Raw genomic sequence first — 23,939 nt, forward strand, 5'->3', positions numbered from 1 at the left:
AAGAGAAGACTGTTAGTATCAGACATTAACCTGAGCATGTCTAAGGATGTCCTTCTTGAGCGCAGCATTATAAGGCAGTGAATGATGGACAGAGTGAAAACCGGAACAGAAGAGAATCGCAGCGTTTGAGATGTGGTGCTATAGGACAGTGTTGAAAATTAGGTGGATTGATACGACATAGAATTAAGAGACTCTCCGCACGATCGGCGAGGAAAGGAACATATGGAAAACGCTGACAAGAAGAAGGGACAGGAGGATAGTCCTATCAGGGAATAATTTCCGTGGAATTAGACAGCGTTTGTAAAATGCAAAAGGGAAGGTAAAGGTTGGAGTTCGTTCAGCAAATAACTGAGGACGTAGTTTGCAAGTGCTAATCTGAAATGAAGAGGTTTGCACCAGAGAGAATTGATGGCGGCCAAAATTCATCACTCAGAAGACTGAACTCTGAAAAAAAAAATGTTATTTAGCTCAGTGTCTGCTTGTTAGTATAATGTTCACAATTCATAATAAATAACTTTCCTCAGAAACGTAAACTAAAGGAAGGTACTCTTATCAGCACGAAATTTTCACACAAGTGACAGTGGCTGATAAGAACGAGTGTGTTCCTCGTGTATGAAAGTTGTACTCACTGCTTGACAGTTGTAGTCCACCTAACGTTTTCTTCATCTATTATTGATCCTACAGAATATCAGATTTCCCAAATTACAGTATTTGCTAAAGTTATCTATCTTCAAAGTAGGTTGATGCTGTTTACCACTTCAACCCTTCCTTTATCGTTCACACGCACGCCATTCAACGTCTTCGGTAACCTGCGCTACACTAATCTATGTCAGTTCTTGCAGTTTGCCATTGCACTGTTCCCAGCACTGTTAGATCACCTATAACTCAGAGTTAACAATGCTACATATATACTCATTTTAAGCGAAACCCCCTTAAAATGTTGAATTGTTTTTCTTATATTTTCCAAAGGTAAGAGTTTAGGAAGCTGGAACCTCATGGAAGTCAGCAATTGCGGAGCATTATTCCAATTTCTGCTACTTGGGAGTCGCTCTTGATTGCGTATTTTCAAAACCTTTGCTCCCTAATCATGTCAAAGGACCGTGATAGAACAAACGTATTGCAGAGGTTAATCTGTCAATTCAGCCACACTGCAATATTTGAAACTATTGCTTTACCTTTATGCTTCTTCTTTTGGATGCTAGCCTGGTATGGTATAGCTTAGCAGACGCGTAGGAAGGCGGCTGCACAATCAATGTAAGGATGAGTGCCACATCTGACCCACGGGAATATTTTGTTGACCCCATGCTGCACACCATTGGCCATTTAGACATAAGATATTCAACCCATGACGTCATCAGCAGTTGTAAAGTGCTATCTCTCTTTCCTTGCTAGGCAAATATTGTTTGTGAAAATTCGATCGAATAGCCGGATTCGAACAAAATCTGTCTTCATATTTCTCATGTTTTGGCAGAGAGCAGCAGTGTTAGTACATTATTGTAATATGAAGTTTATTTTAGTCAGCCATCACATAAGGTTTTTAACGAATCTTACAAAGAAACACAAAAAGTGAAGTAATTGTCCATAAAGTCTGAAAACCACAAACTCTAATATATTTTTTTTTTTCAAGATAAATTGTCTCAGAAGTTACTAGTTTGTAAGCGATAACCAACAACACTGAAATTATTTAGTCTCGTTTCTCGTCTATCACTGAAGACAGTTACTGGGTACTATCACAGAATCAGAGTCAACCAGCGTATACCATCCCAGGAGCACAGTGTCCAATCCAGACCAAGGTCGGTGGAGACAACGTCTCTCGCTGCGATTGCTGATGGGTCTTAGAAGATAAAGTTGAGACTCATATGTCTCCAGGAAAATGTAATTCCATCTGATGCTGACGGCTTGTTGTAATGATTTTTTAGTGATCCTTCATGGTTGGGTGACGCAGTGGTTGGAACTGGCCGCTCTGTGAACAGACGGACACTTAAGTACCGACTTGGCAGATTGATATTAGCTCGATGTTCCTGTGAACACATGACTGTTGGAGACAAGTAGTCCCACGCGTGTAGCACTGCCTGCGATGATGCAAGCACCGAAGTTGGTGAAGCCAGTGCAGCACGCTTCTGTGGCGTCGACCGGCAATGGACTTGTGAGACAGACCAGCGTGTTTTCGTCGGCCGCTGTGTTGATCAATAGTGCAGACTGTGTTGTGAAGCCAGCGGGGGACCAGAGCTACGGCAACCCGCCAGTCACATGCGTATTGCGGGAGATGGAGTTTCTGGATACAGTAGGCATCATGTAGGAAGAGAGCCAAATTTTTAGCCACTCTGCTCATTCCCCTCCATTAACTGCGAGCAGCCAATACGATTCATTCTCTCTCCGAGCGGCTAAACGCAAATTACAGACTAGACTGTGAGAATCTCTCTCTCACATGATACGCCTTTGCCGTATATGACGGCAATGTGGTTCCATTTCCAGAGCGCCCGAATTATTCATTGAGATGTCGATGCTAGTTCCTTGTTGCAGTATAACAATGAATGTTTATCTGTAAAAGTTTCTGCACGATTTCCAAATAAATACATTATGTGATCAAAAGTATCCGGACATCCCCCAAAACAAACGTTTTTCATATTAGGTGCACTGTCCTGCCACCTACTGCCACGTACTCCATATCAGCGAACTCAGTAGTCATTAGACATTGTGAGAGGGCAGAATGGGGCGGTCCACGGAACTCACGGACTGCAAACGTTGTTAGGTGATTTGGTGTCACCTGTGTCATACGTCTGTACGCGAGATATTCATGCTCCTAAACACCCCTAGGTCCACTGTTTCCAATGTGATAGTGAAGTGAAAACGTGAAGGGACACGGACAGCACAAAAGCGTACAGGCTGACGTCGACTGACAGAGACCGCCGACAGTTGAGGAGGGTCGTAATGTCTAATAGGCAGACATCTATCGAGACCATACACAGGAGCGGCTGCTCATAAGCCACACATCAGGTCGGTAAATTCCAAACGTCGCCTCGCTTGGTGTAAGGAGCGTAAAAATTGGACGATTGAACTGTGGGAAAAAGTTGTGTGGAGTGACGAATCACGGTACACAATGAAGCGATCCGATGACAGGGTGTGGGTTTGGCGAATGCTGGTGAACGTCATCTGCCAGCGTGTGTGGTGCCGACAGTAAAATTCGGAGGCGGTAGTGATATGGTGTGGTCGTGTTTTTCATGGAGGGGTCTTGCACCCCTTATTGTTTTGCGTGGGACTATGACAGCACAGGACTAAATTGATGTTTTAAGCGCCTTCTTCCTTCCCACTGTTGAGGAGCAATTCGATGATGACGATTGCATCTTTCAACACGAGCGAGCACCTGTTCATAATGCACGGCCTGTGGCGGAGTGGTTACACGACAATAACATCGCTGTAATGGACTGGTCTGCACAGTATCCTGACCTGAATCATATAGAACACCTTTGAGATGTTTTGAAACGCCGGCTTCGTGCCAGCCTCCGTGATCGTCACCGATACCCCTCCTCAGTGCAGCACTCCGTGAAGAGTGGGCTGCCATTCCACAGGAAACCTTCCAGCATTGAACGTATGCCTGCGAGAGTGGAAGCTGTAATCAAGGTTAATGGTCGTTCAAATGGCTCTGAGCACTATGGGACGTAACTTATGAGCTCATCAGTCCCCACTGGACTCGCATTCGGGAGGACGCCGGTTCAGTCCCGCGTCCGGCCCTCCTGATTTAGGTTTTCCGTGATTTCCCTAAATCTCTCCAGGCAAATTCTGGGATGGTTCCTTTGAAAGGGCACGGCCGACTTCCTTCCCCATCCTTCCCTAATCCGATGAGACTGATGACCCCGCTGTTTGGTCTCTTCCCCAAACAACCCAACCCTCATCAGTCCCTCAGAACTTAGAACTACTTAAACCTAACTAATCTAAGGACATCACACACATCCATGCCCGAGGCAAGATTCGAACCTGTGGTCACACGGTTCCAGACTGTAGCGCCAAGAACCACTCGGCCAACCCGGCCGACGTTGTGGGCCAACACCATATTGAATTCCAGCATTACCGATGGAGGGCCATTTTCAGCCAGGGGTCCGGATACTTTTGATCACATAGTGTATGTCAGGATGACAATGAACGTGAAGTCCCCCACAAGTGACTTCTAATCAAATTGCGTGCCTATGGAGTATCTTCTCAGTTGTGTGACTGACGTCGTGAGGTCCTGTCAGAAAGGTTACAGTACGTAGTAACTGACAGTAAATCATCGAGTAAAACAGAAGTGATATCTGGTGTTCCCCAAGAAAGTGGTGTACGCCCTTTGCTGTTCCTGATGTACATAAACGATTTAGGAGACAATCTGAGCAGCCCTCTTGGAATGTTTGTAGATTATGCCATCTTACACAATCATCTGATGATCAAAACAAACTGCAAAACGCTTTAGACATGATATCTGTTTGGTGCGAAAAGTGACAGTTGACCGTGTGAAGTCATTCACATGAGTACTACAAGTACAGGATAAACACACATATCTAAAGGCTGCAAATTCAAGTAATTATTTAGGGATTACAATTATCAATAACTTAAATTGGAACAATCAGACAGCCGCGCGGGATTAGCTGAGCGGTCTAAGGCGCTGCAGCCATGGACTGTGCGGCTGGTCCCGGCGGAGGTTCTAGTTCTCCCTCGGTCATGGATGTGTGTGTTTGTCCTTAGGATAATTTAGGTTAAGTAGTGTGTAAGCTTAGGGACTGATGACCTTAGCAGTTAAGTCCCATAAGATTTCACACACATTTGAACATTTTTGAACAATCAGACAGATAATGTTGTGGGGAAAGCAAACCAAAGACTGATTTATCGGCAGAAGATTTAGAAAACGCAACAGGTCTACTGAAGAGACTGCTTACACTACGCTTGTCCATCGTTCCTTGGAGTACTGCTGTGCAGTGTGGGATCAGCATCAGATAGGATTTACAGAGGATGTCGAAAAAGTTAAAAGAAGGGCATCTCGTTTTGTACTACCGCGAAATAGGGGAGAGAGTGCCACGGATATGATATGCGAATTGGGGTGGCTACCATTAAAAAAGGAAGTCGTTTTTCGTTGAGGCATGCTCTTCTCATGTAACTTCAATCACCTACTTTCTCCTCAGTGTGTGACAATATTTTGTTGGCACCCACCTACATAGGGAGGAACGATCATCATAATGAAATGACAGAAATCAGAGCTCGCAAGGCAAGATTTAAATGTTCATTTTTCCAGTGCGGTGTTCGAGAGTGGAACGATAGAGAAATAGCTTGTAGTTGGTTCGATGAACTCTCCTTCAGGCATTTAATTGGAACTGCAGAGTTACCGTGTTGATGTAGATTCCTGACAAGCAGGCGAGGATGTTTGTATACCGCGTTTAAAACTTTTTCAAATGTAAAACTGAAAGTGAAACTGCTATTTTTCACATTTTGAATACCCAAGAACGATTTGCAGAAGCACGTGTTTGCAAGAGAACTGTACAGAGAATTGTAAACGAAAGTGTCAGAGCTGTAGAAACCTTAGGAAAATTTGTTTTCGTGTCGCCTTGAAAGCATCGAAATCGCTAGAAACATGTAACACAAATAGATCGTGTTGACAACGATATTTGAAAGCACTCCGTATTTGAAATATGGTGGGAATAACCGATATCACAGTGCGGCAATGCGAAGAATTTTAAAAGACATTGGTTTCAGATATGTTAAGAAGATAGCTTTTGACTGAAAGAAGTGACATAAATGCGGCACGAACGACATTCCTTATAAAGATGGGCCATACAAGAGGAAGAGGTTGTTCAACAATGTATTAAATTGATGAAACCCGGGATGAATCAGAATCATTCCATGAATACCTGCTGGAAAATCAATGATGGTACTGGCAGTTTTACAGTTCCAATAGGAGAAGAATCTGGAATAATTCTGTTAACATTACACTGCTAATTTTTACGATAGTCTTTTGCATTAGTCTTTGCTACCAGTAATTCTCTTTTACGCGCAGTGATTTACATTGCATTACAGTCAAACACACCCGTATGCGTGCATTTTACACATTTTAAAAAATTGTATCGAGTAGAAACAGCTGTCAAGCAAATGAAATGACATGAGTTTAAGTTTGATTAATTTTGCTGTGTATTACATTTTTACTTGCAGTCAAAATCGCAATAAATGGCAATTATTACAATCTTTTTCGATGATCTTTTCATTAGACAATCGTCATTTAGAAAATAACTGTACTTGACGTCTTCACAAAGCTTTGTCATCCGTTCTCGCCTTCCGACATTACACAGACAATTACTGTGGAGCAGTGGACGCAATGTCAAGATGTGAAGTAAGGATTCTATTATGTAGACGATTGTGCGAAATCGGTTTTAAAATGTATTAGTCCTCTCGTAGATCTGAACGTTTAATGTGATGTACCGAAGGCAAATAAAACTGATTATTGTCTTCAACTACACATTTCGGCAACACAGACTTTTGTTTGCCCGGTCTCAGAGGTATCTAGTAGGACTCTAGCAACTTTTGACACACTGTTTGTGGGCTATTGATGATGACTAATCATTCGAAATCAGTATAGCCATTAAAGAGCTTATGTGAACCTTGACTGAAATAAAATCCCTCTCGGACGAAAGCTTTTGCAGCAGCGGCCGTTAAGAACCTCTCTGACCAACGTTCGTAATTTATAATATAACATTACCTCTTGTAATTACGTGGAATTTGCTTCTGATATTCAAGAGCATAAAATGTTACTTAAAAGTATTCTGAAAACTTCATTTCTGGCGGTAACATTAAAAGAAAACTCGGGCCTGATGCTCTTGTTTGGTTTCAATCCCTTTCGTAAAAGTCGGAAATGCAAAATAGCTGTGGTCCACAATTAGTTTGGAAACAGTTCGTTTGTATTTTAGTTACCGTGCAAAGAAATGAAGTTTACTTCCATAGTGGTTGCACTAAAAAACTTTTCGGACTTGGAGAAAAATAAATGATCGCAGGTTCTAATGGAGGTAATATGCAAATAGTAATTACACGCAAAATGACTTTTGAAATAATCACGAACGAAACGAAAGGCTTCCGTATTTAATTTCCTGACCTTTAATGAATGAAATCTATTTTTGCTTTTATTTGAAATGAAGGAAGATCTTCAAATAACTTTATCGTAATACCTAATTTTTTATGCAGTAATGTACTTTCAATCTACACACGTAAGTCAGACTCACTTTTATAAGTACAGCACAGCGACAAAGATCTAATTCCATCCAATACGTAATGGCAAGAGAGAAAGAGCACAAGATAAAAAGAGAGCAAGCACGAAAGTTTTCCACACTTGAACATGCCCTTTTATAATATTCTAACAGTGTTAGCTTCGCGTAATTTTTATCTCAGTAGTATTAATAAGGTACTTGCATCGCTGCATTACATAGAAGTTGGCCCGAATAAAATTAAATATTGTTTCACTTAAGCTTACTACATGCTGTCATCTAGAAATTATTTCACTTGTTATGGGGGAAAATTCGTTGAGTCTGGCTGTGACGCCATAACTTTCACTTGTTTGATAAATGCCAATTGAACACTGATGCAGTACCTTGATTGTAAATGTTGCTGAATGCAATGACCTTGTTTGTCGGTAACACCTTCTCTATTGGACTGATAATGGCAACGGAGCGTAGACTGACAGAGTACGAAACAGATCTGATTCAGGGACTAATGCTAGGGTACTTACAACGTAAGATTTCGACTGTAGTTGCATTGTATCGTCTGTACAGAGTTACAGCATTCCGCTAGTGACGTGGAGGTGGGTTCTGCTACAGGCAAGAAGGTGTCGTCGTGGAGCAGCGAGAGCGGACACAACCCAGAAGAGATGGGCGAGTACTTCCAGGGCGACATCATCCAGCCCATGTCGAGGAACGGCATCCGGGCCAAGGGCGCCCGCTGGCCCCACGGCGTCGTCCACTACCAGATCAGCCCCGGCTTCAGTGAGTACGCCCGCACACGCTCTTGTTTTGTTTCCTCTCTATCATCTTGCTTCATAAATTTTCTTAACATTTCGGTTGTTCTTTCATGGAATCTAGAGGCTATGATAGTGTCTCTCCACAGGGATTACAGAAAATATTTATAAGGATGTACATCTATCACGATAGAACAAAAACGGTCCAAAAGGTTCAGTCCGTGTTTATTCGTGGCGTATAAGCGACGTCAGCGCAGTAACTACGGTGGCAGCTTGAACTAATAGCAGTAAACAACAGACGTGCGTTCGACCAGTCAGTTGCGAACAGACAGTGTAAGTAGAGGACGTGCAGGCGTAGTGTGTCAGTTTTTCAAGACGTTCTACAGAATGTTCTGAAGAAGAGAAAAGTGCGTGCGATGCTTGTCCTACACTTCTTGACTCCTGGAAAAGACTCCTGACACTTGTTTGAAATTCAAAACGTTCTCTAGAAAATATCACCACGGGTCTTTGACGACATAATTGGCGTTGAAACCCTTGTTACGAGCGAGTTGAACAACATTCCAAAAAAGGGCTCCACGTGATTGTATGAAAGCGCTCTACATTGTACGCAAGTAGAAGGAGACTACGCAGAACACCTGAGTAATTAAAACTTCCATCTTAGCTTTTCTATATTTTTTGTTAATCCAAACTTTTGATCGGACAGGGTAAATATGTACCGTCGTAACAAAAAGGGAGAGTTTGAAGTGTGTACCCCAACATATTTATTCTATACGATCCGTTTAACTCTGAGTAGAAATCAAAACGTTCCAGGTTCTGGGTTCGATCCCAGCCACTGCTTCAACTTTGAATTAAAATAATCAAGCAGTGGAGATCGAAGATTTGGGCCAACGGCGTTATCAAGTAAGGCAGAGGAGCGGATAGAGACTCAAGGCACCCTCTTGCCTTCACGGTGATTAACTTTTCCTAGTCCGCCCCTGGTAGCTGAGTGGTCAGCGCGACAGCATGTCATACCTAACGGCTCGGATTCGATTCCCGGCTGGGTCGGAGATTTTCTCCTCTCAGGGACTGGGTGTTGTGTTGTCCTTATCATCATCATTTCATCCCCATCGACACCCAAGTCACCGAAGTGGCGTCAACTCGAAAGACTTGCACCAGATGAACGGTCTACTCGACGGGAGTGCCTAGCCACACGGCATTTACATTTTCAACTTTTCCTAAAGGCACATTCTTTCCACAGGGTGGGAATCTGTCACTACAGCCGAAAGAATCAGCAATGATCAACGGCACGAGAACGCAGAAGGCTGCGCAGATGTCTACATTAAAGACGCATGACGAGTACCCCACACGACGTACAGCATATTATTGACAAAAGTGTTGCGATTATCTCTCCATTGGTTAAAAACTCCGGATTCATTCTCCATTCTGTTCGGGAGTGACTCGAAAGAGGAAGGTTGCGATAAAATAAGGCAGAAGGGACTGATAACATTCCTTCGAAATTTCTAAAACAATTCAAGGGAGCCACCACTAAAGGATGATTCAGATTAGGATGTAGAATTTATAAGACTGGCGACATAACATAGATTCTTCGGAATAACTTAAACCAGTACTGGAGGAACAACTACCAATGGAGCAAGCGGGTTTTAGACAAGGAAGAAGCTGCTGCGACCAGGTGCTGGCACTAACCACACACATTGAACGAGGCGTTCAGGAAAAGAAGAAAACAGTGATAGTCCTCATTGACCTGACATCAGCGCACGACACTGTATGGCTAAATGGTTTCATGTTAAAACTCGCAAAGATAGTCAAATGCAAAACAACGTTGAAGCTCATGAACAACATTCTGAGCGAAAGGAAGTTCAGGGTCAAATTAAATGGTGAAACCAGCAAATGCCATACCCTTAAAAATGGTCTTCCGCAAAGATCAGTCCTAGCTCCGTGGTTCTTCAACATCTATATAGCAGATTTGCCTGATCTGCACTCACGTAAATTTGCCTACGCAGATGATTTAGCTATTATAGCGCAAAGTAACTCGTTTGAAAACCTGGAATCAACACTAAATGAAGATTTAGCTACAGTGAAAAAAATACTATGACACATGGCATCTAAAACTCAATGTGACAAAAACAGTAAGCACAGTCATGCATCTAAACAACAAGGAAGCGAGAAGGGAACTGCGCCTGGTTATAAATGGTAAAGCTGCCAGCCACGAGAATTTCCCAAAATATCTCGGTATTAACTAGATCGCAACATGACTTTCAGACAACACCTAACTGATACCGCCCAAAAGCTAAGTGGTGCCTGCTCAACAGACTGGCAGGCACCACTTGGGGCTGTGACGCCGCCACTCTACAAACTGCTGCACTGGCACTGGTGTATAGCGCTGCAGAATACTGTGCCCCAGTCTGGAGCAGAAGCCCGCACGCCAAAAAAGTGGATGTACAACTAAATGCCACTCTGAGAACCGTCACCGGCACTCTCAGGCCAACCCCCGTCGAGTGGCTTCCGGTGCTGGCAAACATCGCTCCTGCTTCCATACATAGAGAGAAAGCAACTTAGGACATAGTAGAAAAAATTGAAGCAAACCCAAGGCTACCCATACATGACGACATGGGAGGACCCACGAGACTCAAGTCCAGGAAACCTATCGTCTGGAACAGAACATGGGGCACAGAAGGTCTCGATGCTGAATGGCAGGATGCATGGTTCTGAGAAGAGGCGTCGCGGAAAAAATCACCTAATCCAAGACCCAACCAAAAGGGTTGAAGGCTTCAATCTCAACAGGAAACACTGGTCGGCTCTAAACAGGTTTCGCTCGGGAGTTGGACAATGCAGACAGCAAACAACCAAATGCGACTATACAGACGATTCGTGTTGTGACTGTGGCGAGATCCAAACAATGGACCATCTTCTGGATTGTAACATTCACGGTTTCAGAGACGGCTCTCTGATGTCTCTCCACAAGTTAACGGAGAATGCCAGGAAATGGCTCCATAATCTTAATGTTACTGTGTAATTAATTGTCTTCAATTTATGCGATTTTTGTTACATTTAATGTAATAATGTAATTTACCTGACAACTTGTGGAGAGACATCAGAGAGCCGTCTCTGAAACCGTGAATGTTACAATCCAGAAGATGGTCCATTGTTTGGATCTCGCCACAGTCACAACACGAATCGTCTGTATAGTCGCATTTGGTTGTTTGCTGTCTGCATCGTCTGATATAATTTGTTTCCACATTGTAAGTTCCAAACGTTTGTTGTGATTTATATTAATCTTATCTGTTTTTTATAAAATGTATCTGGCAGATCGAACGAGAAATAAATAATTCGGAATAACACTATCAGCACATTCTCGAATATATCAAATGGAGATAAATGTAAGCACTAACGCATAATCAGCTCAACAACTCATTCATCCAAGTTGATAACCACACTAATACACAGAACAATGGAAAACGAATTTGTGGTTCTGTTAAACGCCGGGCTTTAGTAAAAGTAAAGGCACTAGAGAAGAATTTACAACGTTGTACTTAATAATGGAGGCAAGACACCATAATAGAAATTTTCTAACTAGAAAAAGCGTTTAACAATGTAAACTGTTGCAATATGTTGGAAATTCATATAAAAATGGTATAAAATAAGGAAAGAATGCTAAGATACAGTATGTCCAAGAACAAAGAGCGAACATTTTAGAATGGAAGACGAAGAGAGACGTACCGGATTAAAGAAACCGTATGTCAAGGATGCAGTCCTTCTCTGCTACTGTTCAGACTGCACAGCGAAGAATCAATGAGTGGGGTACAAATTCACGATGAAAGAATGTAAACAATAAGATTCGCTGATCACATTGCCGCTAGCAAGGAAAGTGAGAAAGAATTACAGGACCTGTTCAATGGAACGGACAGTTTAATGGGCACAGAATATAGTTGAGAGTAACCGAAGAAAAAAAGAAAAGTGACGGATACGAAGATAAACTTAACAACAAAACTGGTGATAATGTTGCAGACTAGCACAGGAAAACAGAGGATTCTTCATTGAAAGTTATCTTGTATCAAAGGTAGCCATTAATTTGTTGATGAAATGTCTGAAATCACAAGTAAATCATGAGAAAACAAGAGAAGGAGAAAAACGATGAGTTCATGAACCAGTATTACGGAAGGATGTGTAAAATTAGGCGGAAAATGCGATAAGAAATGATAAGGTAGGCAGAATCGGCAAGCAAAGGAATGTGTGGAAACGCAGCAGCGAGATTGAACATACGAGGGGTGGTAAATAAGAAATGCGATATATTTTTTCTCCACTGTTTTGACTACAAAAACCTATTTTTCAGCATAATCGCCGTTCATTGCGATTGCCTTAATCCACCTTACTGGGAGGGCCTGCATGCCCGCATGGCATCATCTACTGGTCGATGTCGGAGCCAACGTCTTGATGCATCAATAACTTCGCCATCATCCACATACCGCTTGCCGCAGAGTGCATCCTTCGTTGGACCATACAGATAGAAGTCGGAAGTGCGACATCCGGGATGTAGTGTGGATGAGAAAGGACAGTCCATTTAAGTTTTGTAAGCTCCTCTCGGGTGCGCAGATCTATTTGAGTTCTTGCATTCTCATGGAGAAAAAAGTTCGATTGCACTCTTGTGGCGACGAATACGTTGAAGTCGTTTGTTCAATTTCCTGGGCGTAGCACGTTACACTTCATAATTGATCGTTGTACCTTGAAAGAGGACATCAAACAGAATAACCCCTTCAGAGTACTACAAGACCATCGCCGTCACTTTAACTGTTGAACGTGCGTGTTGGTGCAACTCCATGGATTGTCGTTTTGTTTCCGGCTAGAAGTGATGGAGCCATATTTCATCGCCTGTGACGATGTTCGACATAAAATTGCCACGACCTGTCTCGTAACGCTCAAGCAATTGTACGCAAAAGGTCCTCTGAGTACCCTAACTGGTGGACCAGTCTGTCAGCACTACCGACGGAGACGTCCAGTTGAGCAGCGATGTGTTTGATTGTGATCCGTGATCACCTCGAGTGAGAGTGTCCGTACGTTCCAACGTTACAGAGTCACAGCTGTATGCAGTCGACCTGCACACGGGAGATCGGACAGGTTGTGATCATGACAGACGCCTCGCCCAACGACTTACAGTGCTTTTGTTCGCTTCCAGGTCTCACAGATATTCTGCAAGCTCCTATGAATATCTGCGATGCCCTTGTTTTCCGTTTTCCGCCGTGAGAAACCCAGTTACAGCTTTTCACAATATATATAAATGACCTAGTAGATAGTGTCGGAAGTTCCATGCGGCTTCTCGCGGATGATGCTGTAGTATACAGAAAAGTTGCAACATTAGAAAATTGCAGCGAAATGCAGGAAGATCTGCAGCGGATAGGCACTTGGTGCAGGGAGTGGCAACTGACCCTTAACATAGACAAATGTAATGAATTGCGAATACATAGAAAGAAGTGTCTTTTATTGTATGATTATATGATAGCGGAACAAACACTGGTAGCAGTTACTTCCGTAAAATATCTAGGAGTATGCGAACGGAACGATTTGAAGTGGAATGATCATATGAAATTAATTGTCTGTAAGTCGGGTGTCAGGTTGAGATTCATTGGGAGAGTCCTTAGAAAATGTAGTCCATCAACAAAGGATGTGGGTTACAAAAGACTCGTTCGACCTATACTTGAGTATTGCTCATCAGTGTGGGATCCGTATCAGGTCGGGTTGACAGATGAGATAGAGAAGATCCAAAGAAGAGCGGCGCGTTTCGTCACAGCGTTATTTGGTAAGCGTGATAGTGTTTCGGAGATGTTTAGCAAACTCGAGTGGCAGATTCTGCAAGAGAGGCGCTCTGCATCACGGTGTAGCTTGCTGTCCAGGTTTCGAGAGGGTGCCTTTCTGGATGAGGTATCGAATATATTGCTTCCCCCTACTTATACCTCCCGAGGAGATCAAGAACGTAAAATTAGAGAGATTCGAGCGCGCACGGAGGCTTTCCGGCAGTCCTTCTTCCCGCGAACCATACGCGACTGGAACAGGAAAGGGAGGTAATGACAGTGGCACGTAAAGTGCCCTCCGCCACACACCGTTGGGTGGCTTGCGGAGTGTGGATGTAGATGTGGATGTAGATGTAGATGCTTAGAACGCAGCTCGTTTACGGACGCCATTTTGAAGGCTACGTACAGTGCGGTCACCTATCAACCACATGGCTCTATAGGGACTAAAGCGGGCTTGCCGTTGGTGGGGAGGCTTGCGTGCCTCAACGATACAGATAGCCGTACCGTAGGTGCAACCACAACGGAGGGGTATCTAATGAGAGGCCAGACGAACTTGTGGTTTCTGAAGAGGGCCAGCAGCCTTTTCAGTAGTTGCAGGGGCAACAGTCTGGATGATTGACTGATCAGGCCTTGTAACACTATCCAAAACGGCCTTCCTGTTGTGGTACTGCGAACGGCTGAAAGCAAGGGGAAACTACAGCCGTAATTTTTCCCGAGGGCATGCAGCTTTACTGTATGGTTAAATGATGATGGCGTCCTCTTGGGTAAAATATTCCGGAGGTAAAATAGTCCCCCCTTCGGATCTCCGGGCGGGGACTACTGAAGAGGACGTCGTTATCAGGAGAAAGAAAACTGGCGTTCTACGGATCGGAGCGTGTAATGTCAGATCCCTCAATCGGACAGGTAGGTTAGAAAATTTAAAAAGGGAAATGGATAGGTTAAAGTTAGATATAGTGGGAATTAGTGAAGTTCGGTGGTAGGAGGAGCAAGACTTTGGGTCAGGCGAATACAGGGTTATAAATACAAAATCCAATAGGGGTAATGCAGGAGTAGGTTTAATAATGAATAAAAAAATAGGAGTACGGGTAAGCTACTACCAACAGCATAGTGGACGCATTATTGTGGCCAAGACAGACACGAAGCCCACACCTACTACAGTAGTACAAGTTTATATGCCAACTAGCTCTGCAGATGATGAAGAAATTTGATGAAATGTATGATGAGATAAAAGAAATTATACAGGTAGTGAAGGAAGACGAAAATTTAATAGTCATGGGTGACTGGAATTCGAGAGTAGGAAAAGCAAGAGGAGGAAACATACGTAGTGGGTGAATATGGATTGGGGGAGAGATAAGAAAGAGGAAGCCGTCTGGTAGAATTTTGCACACAGCGTAACTTAATCATAGCTAACACTTGGTTCAAGAATCATAAAAGGAGGTTGTATACATGGAAGAATCCTGGAGATACTAGAAGGTATCAGATAGATTATATAATGGTAAGACAGAGGTTTAGGAACCAGGTTTTTAATTTTAAGACTTTTCCAGGGGCAGATGTGGACTCTGACCACAATCTATTGGTTATGAACTGTAGATTAAAACTGAAGAAACTGCAAAAAGGTGGGAATTTAAGGAGATGGGACCTGGATAAACTGAAAGAACCACAGGTTGAACAGTGTCACAGGGACAGCATAAGGGAACAATTGACATTAATGGGGGAAAGAAATACAGTAGAAGAAGAATGGGTATCTTTGAGGGATGAAATAGTGAAGGCAGCAGAGGATCAAATAGGTAAAAAGACAAGGCCTAGTAGAAACCCTTGGGTAACAGAAGAAATATTGAATTTAATTGATGAAAGGAGAAACTATAAAAATGCTGTAAATGAAGCAAGCAACAAGGAATACAAACATCTCAAAAATGAGATCGACAGGAAGTGCAAAATGGCTAAGCAGGGATGGCTAGAGGACAAATGTGAGGATGTAGAGGCTTATCTCACTAGGGGTAAGATAGATACTGCCTACAGGAAAATTAAAGAAACCTTTGGAGAAAGGAGAACCACTTGCATGAATATCAAGAGCTTTGATGGACACCCAGTTCAAAGCAAAGAAGGGAAAGCAGAAAGGTGGAAGGAGTATATAGTGGGCCTATACAAGGGCGATGTACTTGAGGACCATATTATGGAAATGGAAGAGGATGTAGATGAAGATGAAATGGGCGATAGGATACTGCGTGAAGAGTTTGACAGAGCACTGAAAGACCTAAGTCGAAACAAGGCCCCCGGAGTAGACAACATACCATTAGAACCACTGACAGCCTTGGGAGAGCCAGTCCTGACAAAACTCTACCATCTTGTGAGCAAGATGTATGAGACAGGCGAAATATCCTCAGACTTTAAGAAGAATATAATAATTCCAATCCTAAAGAAAGTAGGTGTTGACAGATGTGAAAATTACCGAAGTATCAGTTTAATAAGTCACAGCTGCAAAATCCTAACGCGAATTCCTTACAGACGAATAGAAAACTGACCTCGGGGAAGATCAGTTTGGATTCCGTAGAAATGTTGGAACACGTGAGGCAATACTGACCCTACGACTTATCTTAGAAGAGAAATTAAGGAAAGGCTAACCTACTTTTCTAGCATTTGTAGACTCAGAGAAAGCTTTTGACAATGTTGATTGGAATACTCTCTTTCAAATTCTGAAGGTGGCAGGGGTAAAATACAGGGAGCGAAGGCTATTTATTATTTGTACAGAAACCAGATGGCATTTATAAGAGTCGAGGGGCATGAAAGGGAAGCAGTGGTTGGGAAGGGAGACAGGGTTGTAGCCTATCCCCAATGCTATTCAATCTGTATATTGAGCAAGCAATAACGGAAACAAAAGAAAAGTTCTGAGTAGGCATTAAAATCCATGGAGAAGAAATAAAAACTTTGAGGTTCGCCGATGACATTGTAATTCTGTTAGAGACAGCAAAGGACTTGGAAGAGCAGTTGAACGGAATGTACAGTGTCTCGAAAGGAGGGTATAAGATGAACATCAACAAAAGCAAAACGAGGATAATGGAATGTAGTCGAATTAAATCGGGTGATGCTGAGGGAATTAGATTAGGAAATGAGACACTTAAAGTATCATGTCCATTATAATTATCCGGGCTGTTATGCCGTGGTCGGTTGATGAAATTTGTCTCAATTCCCAACGTTTCGTCTCCGACTGCGGGAGACATGTTCAAGGGGGTCCGTAGGTCGATGGAAGGTCCAATTGAGACAAAATTCAACAACCGACCACGTCATAACAGCCCGGATAATTATAATGGACATGATATTTCTGGTCGTGAAAGTCTACATTTTAGTAACACTTAAAGTAGGAAAGGAGTTTTGCTATTTGGGTAGCAAAATAACTGATGATGGTCGAAGTAGAGAGGATATAAAATATAGACTGGCAATGGCAAGAAAAGCGTTTCTGAAGAAGAGAAGTTTGTTAACATCGAGTATAGATTTAAATGTCAGGAAGTCGTTTCTGAAAGTATTTGTATGGAGTGTAGCCATGTATGGAAGTGAAACGTGGAATGGCTCTGAGCACTATGGGACTTAACATCGGAGGTCATCAGTCCCCTAGAACTTAGAACTACTTAAACCTAACTAACCTAAGGACATCACACACATCCATGCCCGAGGCAGGATTCGAACCTGCGACCGTAGCGGTCGCCCGGTTCTAGACTGAAGCGCCTAGAACCGCTCGGCCACTCCGGCCGTCGAAAAGTGGAAGATAAATAGTTTAGACAAAAAGAGAATAGAAGCTTGCGAAATGTTGTGCTACAGAAGAATGCTGAAGATTAGACGGGTAGATCACATAACTAATGAGGAGGTATGGAATAGAACTGGGGAGAAGAGGAGCATGTGGCACAACTTGACTAGAAGAAGGGATCGGTTGGTAGGACATGTTCTGAGACATCGAGGGGTCACCAATTTATTATCGGAGGGCAGCGTGGAGGGTAAAAGTCGTAGAGGGAGACCAAGAGATGAATACGCTAAGCAGATTCAGAAGGATGTAGGCTGCAGTGGGTACTGAGAGATGAAGAAGCTTGTACAGGGTAGAGTAGCATGGAGAGCTGCATCAAACCAGTCTCAGGACTGAAGACCACAACAACAACACCCAATGGCACTGACCAGATGTTTTCAGTGGTTGAGAGACCGGAGAACATGCTGGCCAGGATGACAGACGAATGCACTCCGTGTCGAGTTAGGGCAGAACAGACACATACCGTCACACATGACCATGACAAATTGAGTCTGGCGATGTTAGTTCACATTTAGGGCTGCCACACACGGATACGCCAATCATGATGCCATATGTACAACTGGCTTTCGTTCGAAAGACGGGGTGGTGACACTTCGTGCTCAGGTTTTGACACCTTACTACCATTAAATAGATTCAAAAACGGTAATTTCAAGTGATACAACCAATACTTCGTACCGAATTCGGCGTGAAGCTGAGAATACAACACATAAGGGAAAGTCAGCACCATCTACCGTGAAACGCTGCATTTCCGGACACATATTCATAGGACCCTTTTTCCTCCATTTCCAGTCAGAAATCCGTCCTTGCAGTTAGTCGTTGTTGCAGCTTAGGCCTTGTAGACATTTTCAAGTGATTTGTAGCCCTTTCGATAATAGTCACACCGCATGTTGTACTACATCTTAAGAATGTCATATTCATTATTTCATCACATTCGTATCTTCATGTTACGCTACTATGGAAACATCACGTAGGTTGTCAACGTTGATGTGTAAGAAGCATTAACATGACGATCCCTGTATGGTCTAATTATGAATACGATTCAATTTTCAGTCTGCACCAGAGCACTGATACACAATTTTAGTCTGCCAGGAAGTTTACAATGACATCACGATCCGCTGCAGTGTGAAAATCCATTCTGGAATGAATGTCCTAGGCTGTGGCTAAACCATGTCTCCAAAGTATTCTTTCTTCGTGGAACGCTAGTCCTGCAAGCTATGCAGGGGAGCTTCTATGGGAAAGAAAAAGTACTTGTCCGCGGAACGCAAAGGGCCCCTTGTTGGAGTTTCGGTCTGCCACATACTTTTCATCTGTCAAGAAGTTATGAATATGATGTTCTTAAATGTAGCCTACTACGACGTGCATTGTAACTAATGTCGAAAGGACAATAATGAAGCACTTAACAAATACAACAAAGCCGAAATGGCAATAGTGTATGCAGCAGGAAATGAAGCGACAGTAAAATGCCGACAGTGTCATTATTCTGCGTCTCTTAATGATAAGAAATTCAAAGATTTTTTAAACCTCCGTTGTTAATTTTAAAAATTATCACGGAACCCGAACGTTGAGGAAAAAATGAGATTGTTCAAATGTTCAAATGTGTGTGAAATCTTATGGGACTTAACTGCTAAGGTCATCAGTCCCTAAGCTTACACACTACTTAACCTAAATTAGCCTAAGGACAGACACACACACCCATGCCCAGGGAGAACTCGACCCTCCGCCGGGACCAGCCGCACAGTCCATGACTGCAGCGCCCTAGACCGCTCGGCTAACCCCGCGCGGCATGAGATTATTACTGAATTAAACAGCGTCTATCTGAACAAAAGTATCCGGACAGCCGACTCTGCTGGGGACACTTTCAATGAGGTGTGTGAATATCTGTGGAGCAATGGCAAACCCTGAAGAGCCCAAACCAGAGAAAGTAGAGATGTTGGACGCTGGATTTTGGAGCGAAGCCGACGTGCTAACTGATCCCAAAGCTGACCCATTGGATTGTGATAAGGGCTTTGGGAAGGCCAGTACGTTCAGGAACGTTATTGTCCACTACCTTTACCTCACAGATTTAACAGGTCCATTGTGACGCTGACACAATAATCATCTCCGAACCGTTCCTCTACCGTAAGCAGCACCGAATTCTGTAACACGTTCATATCCTTCAGCGTTTAGCGTTTTCTTAAGCGCAATAAGGAGACCAAATCCAGCCCACGGAAAGTATCCCCATACTGTGACACCACCGTCTCTGTAGACAACTGTTGGTACTACACATGATGGCAGCCAACGTCCTCCAAGCATTCACCTCCAGGCCCATCCATCGGATTGCCACAGAATATAGTGTTATTCGTCACTGCAAACAACTCCTTTCTCACTGTTCTGTGACGTCACCCTTTACGTCACGTCAAGCGTCACTGGCACACTCTGTATGAGGAGTTGCTGGGCCATTGTACCCCATCAATTTTAACAACGCACGGACAACCACTGCACTAGCTGGACTGACGATAGCTCTTTAGAGCTCGCGAGTGACTCCTTCCGCTGATTTCATTCGCTTTTTGCATAATTACTCTCCTTAATGTTGAGTGGTTTCCGTCCATCAATACCTGGTGTCTAGGTCGTCTTGGTTTAGCTCTGGTTGTTCTTTACCCTTTTCCACTTCGGAGTCACATTACCAACAGTCAACTTGGGTAACTTTAAAGCACTCCGTCTTCAGGCCACAAGTGCCCCATTGGGTCCATCCGACCGCCGTATCATCCTCTGATAAGGAGGTAGATAGGAGGGGCGTGTGGTCAACACACCGCTCTCCCGGTGGTTGTGATGGTTTTCTGTGACCGGAGCCGCTACTATTCGGTCGAGTAGCTCCTCAATTGGCATCACGAGGCTGAGTGCACCCCGAAAAACGGCAACAGCGCATGGCGGCCCGGATGATCACCCATCCAAGTGCTGACCACACCCGACAGCGCTTAACTTCAATGATCCGACGGGAACCGGCGTATCCACAGCGGCAAGGCCGTTGCCGGGGTGACTTTAGAATGGTCGCAAATGGATTGTTACTCGGCTGACATCCAGTGACTAATCCATTTCCGAAGTCTGTGCTCACTGCTGATCGACCCGTTGTGCTGATATTGCTTTATTGCCAATACAATATAACTAATGTGAAGCCATCATACAACTGTTATTCAAGCAGTAATGAGGATATTCATCCCAGTTGTCAATCGTGTGATTATTACCACAACATTTTTCAGGACAACATTATCCCATTTGCAAGTGCTAAAAACAAGGAAACCAGATAAAACAAAGCTCCTTATATCTACAGACATTTAAGGGTACAGACATCGTGAGTTACAGCTTACCTTAAAATTTTTTTACGCCATTAGCCTTCGTCACAACTTAGAAACAAGGCGCACACGTGCATTATCACCGCAAGCCATAAAACATGAAACACCATGTATGCCGGTAATAGCTGTTACGAGACTAGTTAAAGACACTGCTATATTTATAGCACGAAGGTTACTGGATTGGAGTAGTTTAGGCCTGAAGATGACGTAGTGTAACGTTGAAACAGGTTGCCTATAAATAAACCTGTACAACAGCGATTGGTATTGTTTTTATTGAACACTGAACAGCCATAGTCCCTTACTCCACCAGAAGATTCACCCACCGTTGGTGCTGGGGATTAGGCTTCAAGTAAATACACTACTGGCCATTAAAATTGCTACACCACGAAGATGACGTGCTACAGACGCGAAATTCAAACGACAGCAAAAAGATGCTGTGATATGCAAATGATTAGCTTTTCAGAGCATTCACACAAGGTTGGCGCCTGTGGCGGCACCTACAACGTGCTGACATGAGGAAAGTTGCCAACCGATTTCTCATACACAAACAGCAGTTGACCGGCGTTGCCTGGTGAAACGTTGTTGTGATGCCTCGTGTAAGGAAGAGAAATGCGTACCATCACATTTCCGAAATTGATAAAGGTCGGATTGTAGCCTATCGCGGTTGCGGTTTATTGTATGGCGACATTGCTGCTCGCGTTGGTCGAGATCCAATAACTGCTAGCAGAATATGGAATCGGTGGGTTCAGCAGGGTAATACGGAACGACGGAACGCCGTGCTGGATCCCAACGGCCTCGTATCACTAGCAGTCGAGATGACAGGCATCTTCTCCGCATGGCTGTAACGGATGGTGCAGCCACGTCTCGATCCCTGAGTCAACAGACGGGGACGTTTGCAAGACAACAACCATCTGCCTGAACAGTTCGACGACGTTTGCAGCAGCATGGCGTATCAGTTCGGAGACCATGGCTGCGTTTACCCTTAACGCTGCATCACAGACAGGAGCGCCTGCGATGGTGTACTCAACGACGAGCCTGGGTGCACGAATGGCGAAACGTCATTTTTTCGGATGAATCCAAGTTCTGTGTACAGCATCATGATGGTCGCATCCGTGTTTGGTGACATCGCGGTGAACGCACATTGGAAGCGCGTATTCATCATAGCCATACTGGCGTATCACCCGGCGTGATGGTATGGGGTGCCACTGGTTACACGTCTCGGTCACCTCTTGATCGCATTGACCGGACTTTGAACAGTGGACGTTACACTTCAGATGTGTTACGACCCGTGGTTCTACCCTTCATTCGATCCCTGCGAAACCCTACATTTTAGCAGGATAATGTACGACCGCATGTTGCAGGTCCTGTACGGGCCTTTCTGGATACAGAAAATGTTCGACTGCTGCCCTGGCCAGCACATTCTCCAGCTGTCACCAATTGAAAACGTTTGGTCTTCACAATAAGCCAGTCACTACTCTTGATGAACTGTGGTATTGTGTTGAAGCTGCATGGGCAGCTGTATGTGTACACGCCATCCAAGCTCTGTTTGACTCAATGCCCAGGCGCATCAAGGCCGTTATTACGGCCAGAGGTGGTTGTTCTGCGTACTGATTTCTCAGGATCTATGCACCCAAATTGCGTGAAAATGTAATGTCAGTTCTAGTATAATATGAATACCCCTTTATCATCTGCATTTCATCTTGGTGTAGCAATTTTAATGGCCAGTAGTGTATCATCGTTGGTAGCTGATGGCAGCGGCTTTCAATTTGCTATTGTACATCGGGAACTGCGGCTGCACCGGCTTGTGATGTTTCAGGTTTTATGTCTGAGTTGACAATGCACGTGTGCATCTTGTTTTTAAGCTGTGACGAGGGCTACCGCTACAAAAAAATTTCGCCTTACATAGAGGTGTTCGGATACTTTTGATCAGATACTATATATGAATGTCGTGCCAACAGTGCACTCCTTCGAGAAAAAGAAGAAGGAGTAAAGCGTGCGGTGCGGTTCCGCAGGTGACGAAGCAATGGCGAACATCAAGGGCGCGATGCGCGCCTACCACAAGCTGACGTGCGTCCGCTTCCGGCCGTACACGGGCCGCGAGACGGACTACATCTACATCACGCACGGCAACACGGGCTGCTGGTCGAGCGTGGGGCGGCTGGGTGGCGCGCAGGAGGTCAACCTGCAGGACCCGGGCTGCACCGGCACGCTGGGCACGCCCGCGCACGAGCTCATGCACGCGCTCGGCTTCCTGCACGAGCAGAACCGCTACGAGCGCGACAAGTACGTCACCATCAACTGGCAGAACATCGAGCCAGGTGAGTCGCCATCTGCGCGCGTGCCGCCGGTAAGCGTCGCAGGACATCTACGTCTACCGGGTGATCAAAAAGTCAGTATAAATTTGAAAACTTAATAAACCACGGAATAATGTAGGTAGAGAGGTAAAAATTGACACACATGCTTGGAATGACATGGGATTTTATTATAACAACAAAAAAACAAAGTTCACAAAATGTCCAACAGATGGCGCATGACAATCATGTATAAAAGGGGCTGTAATGAGATAATGAATCTGAGCGTCCTGCACTCCACCTCGCCTTCCGTATACGCCTCCCGTCCCCCGCGTGGATCCTCTATGACCTCATTCCTTTCCCCCATCTGCTCCTATTCCTCGAACATATCTGCATCCTCTACACCTCCCGCCGCCTTGATCCCCCTCACCCCCTGGTTGCTCCTCTCCTCTCTTGTCCCCGCCCCCTGCTACTCTACGTCTTCACTGTTGTGTCCCCCCTACCCTCCATCTCTACACCCTTCATCTCCTTTCCCAAGGTGGCTTCCATCAACTCCCCCTCCCGGATGATGCCCCTCCATTTATCCCTCCTATCAACTCTGATCCTCACTCCCCCTCCTTTCCTCTGTCCTTTTCCCGGCCTCCCTCTCCCCCCCCCCCCTTCGATCCTCTTTTTTCCCCACCTCCCCTCTCTCTGCCCCCTTCTCTCACCTGAGTACTTTTGCACATCCCTCCTCTGCCTCTTCTCATTCCCTCTCGCGTCTGCCCTGCCCCTCTCCCCCCT

The 23,939-nt window shown here is 44.3% G+C and overlaps 1 protein-coding gene across 1 annotated transcript in view; it reads left to right on the forward strand.

Annotated features, from left to right (window-relative positions):
• LOC126204293 (hatching enzyme 1.2-like) overlaps positions 1–23,939 on the forward strand; it is a 160,020-nt gene that overhangs the window by 92,638 nt on the left and 43,443 nt on the right. Inside the window, exons 3-4 of the mRNA XM_049938681.1 lie at positions 7,824–7,988; positions 22,878–23,183. Coding sequence (XP_049794638.1) covers positions 7,824–7,988; positions 22,878–23,183 — 471 coding nt within the window. The remainder of the gene's footprint in view (positions 1–7,823; positions 7,989–22,877; positions 23,184–23,939) is intronic.

The sequence above is a fragment of the Schistocerca nitens genome, chromosome 9, assembly GCF_023898315.1.
Source record: "Schistocerca nitens isolate TAMUIC-IGC-003100 chromosome 9, iqSchNite1.1, whole genome shotgun sequence".
In the NCBI taxonomy this organism is placed as follows: Eukaryota; Metazoa; Arthropoda; class Insecta; order Orthoptera; family Acrididae; genus Schistocerca; species Schistocerca nitens.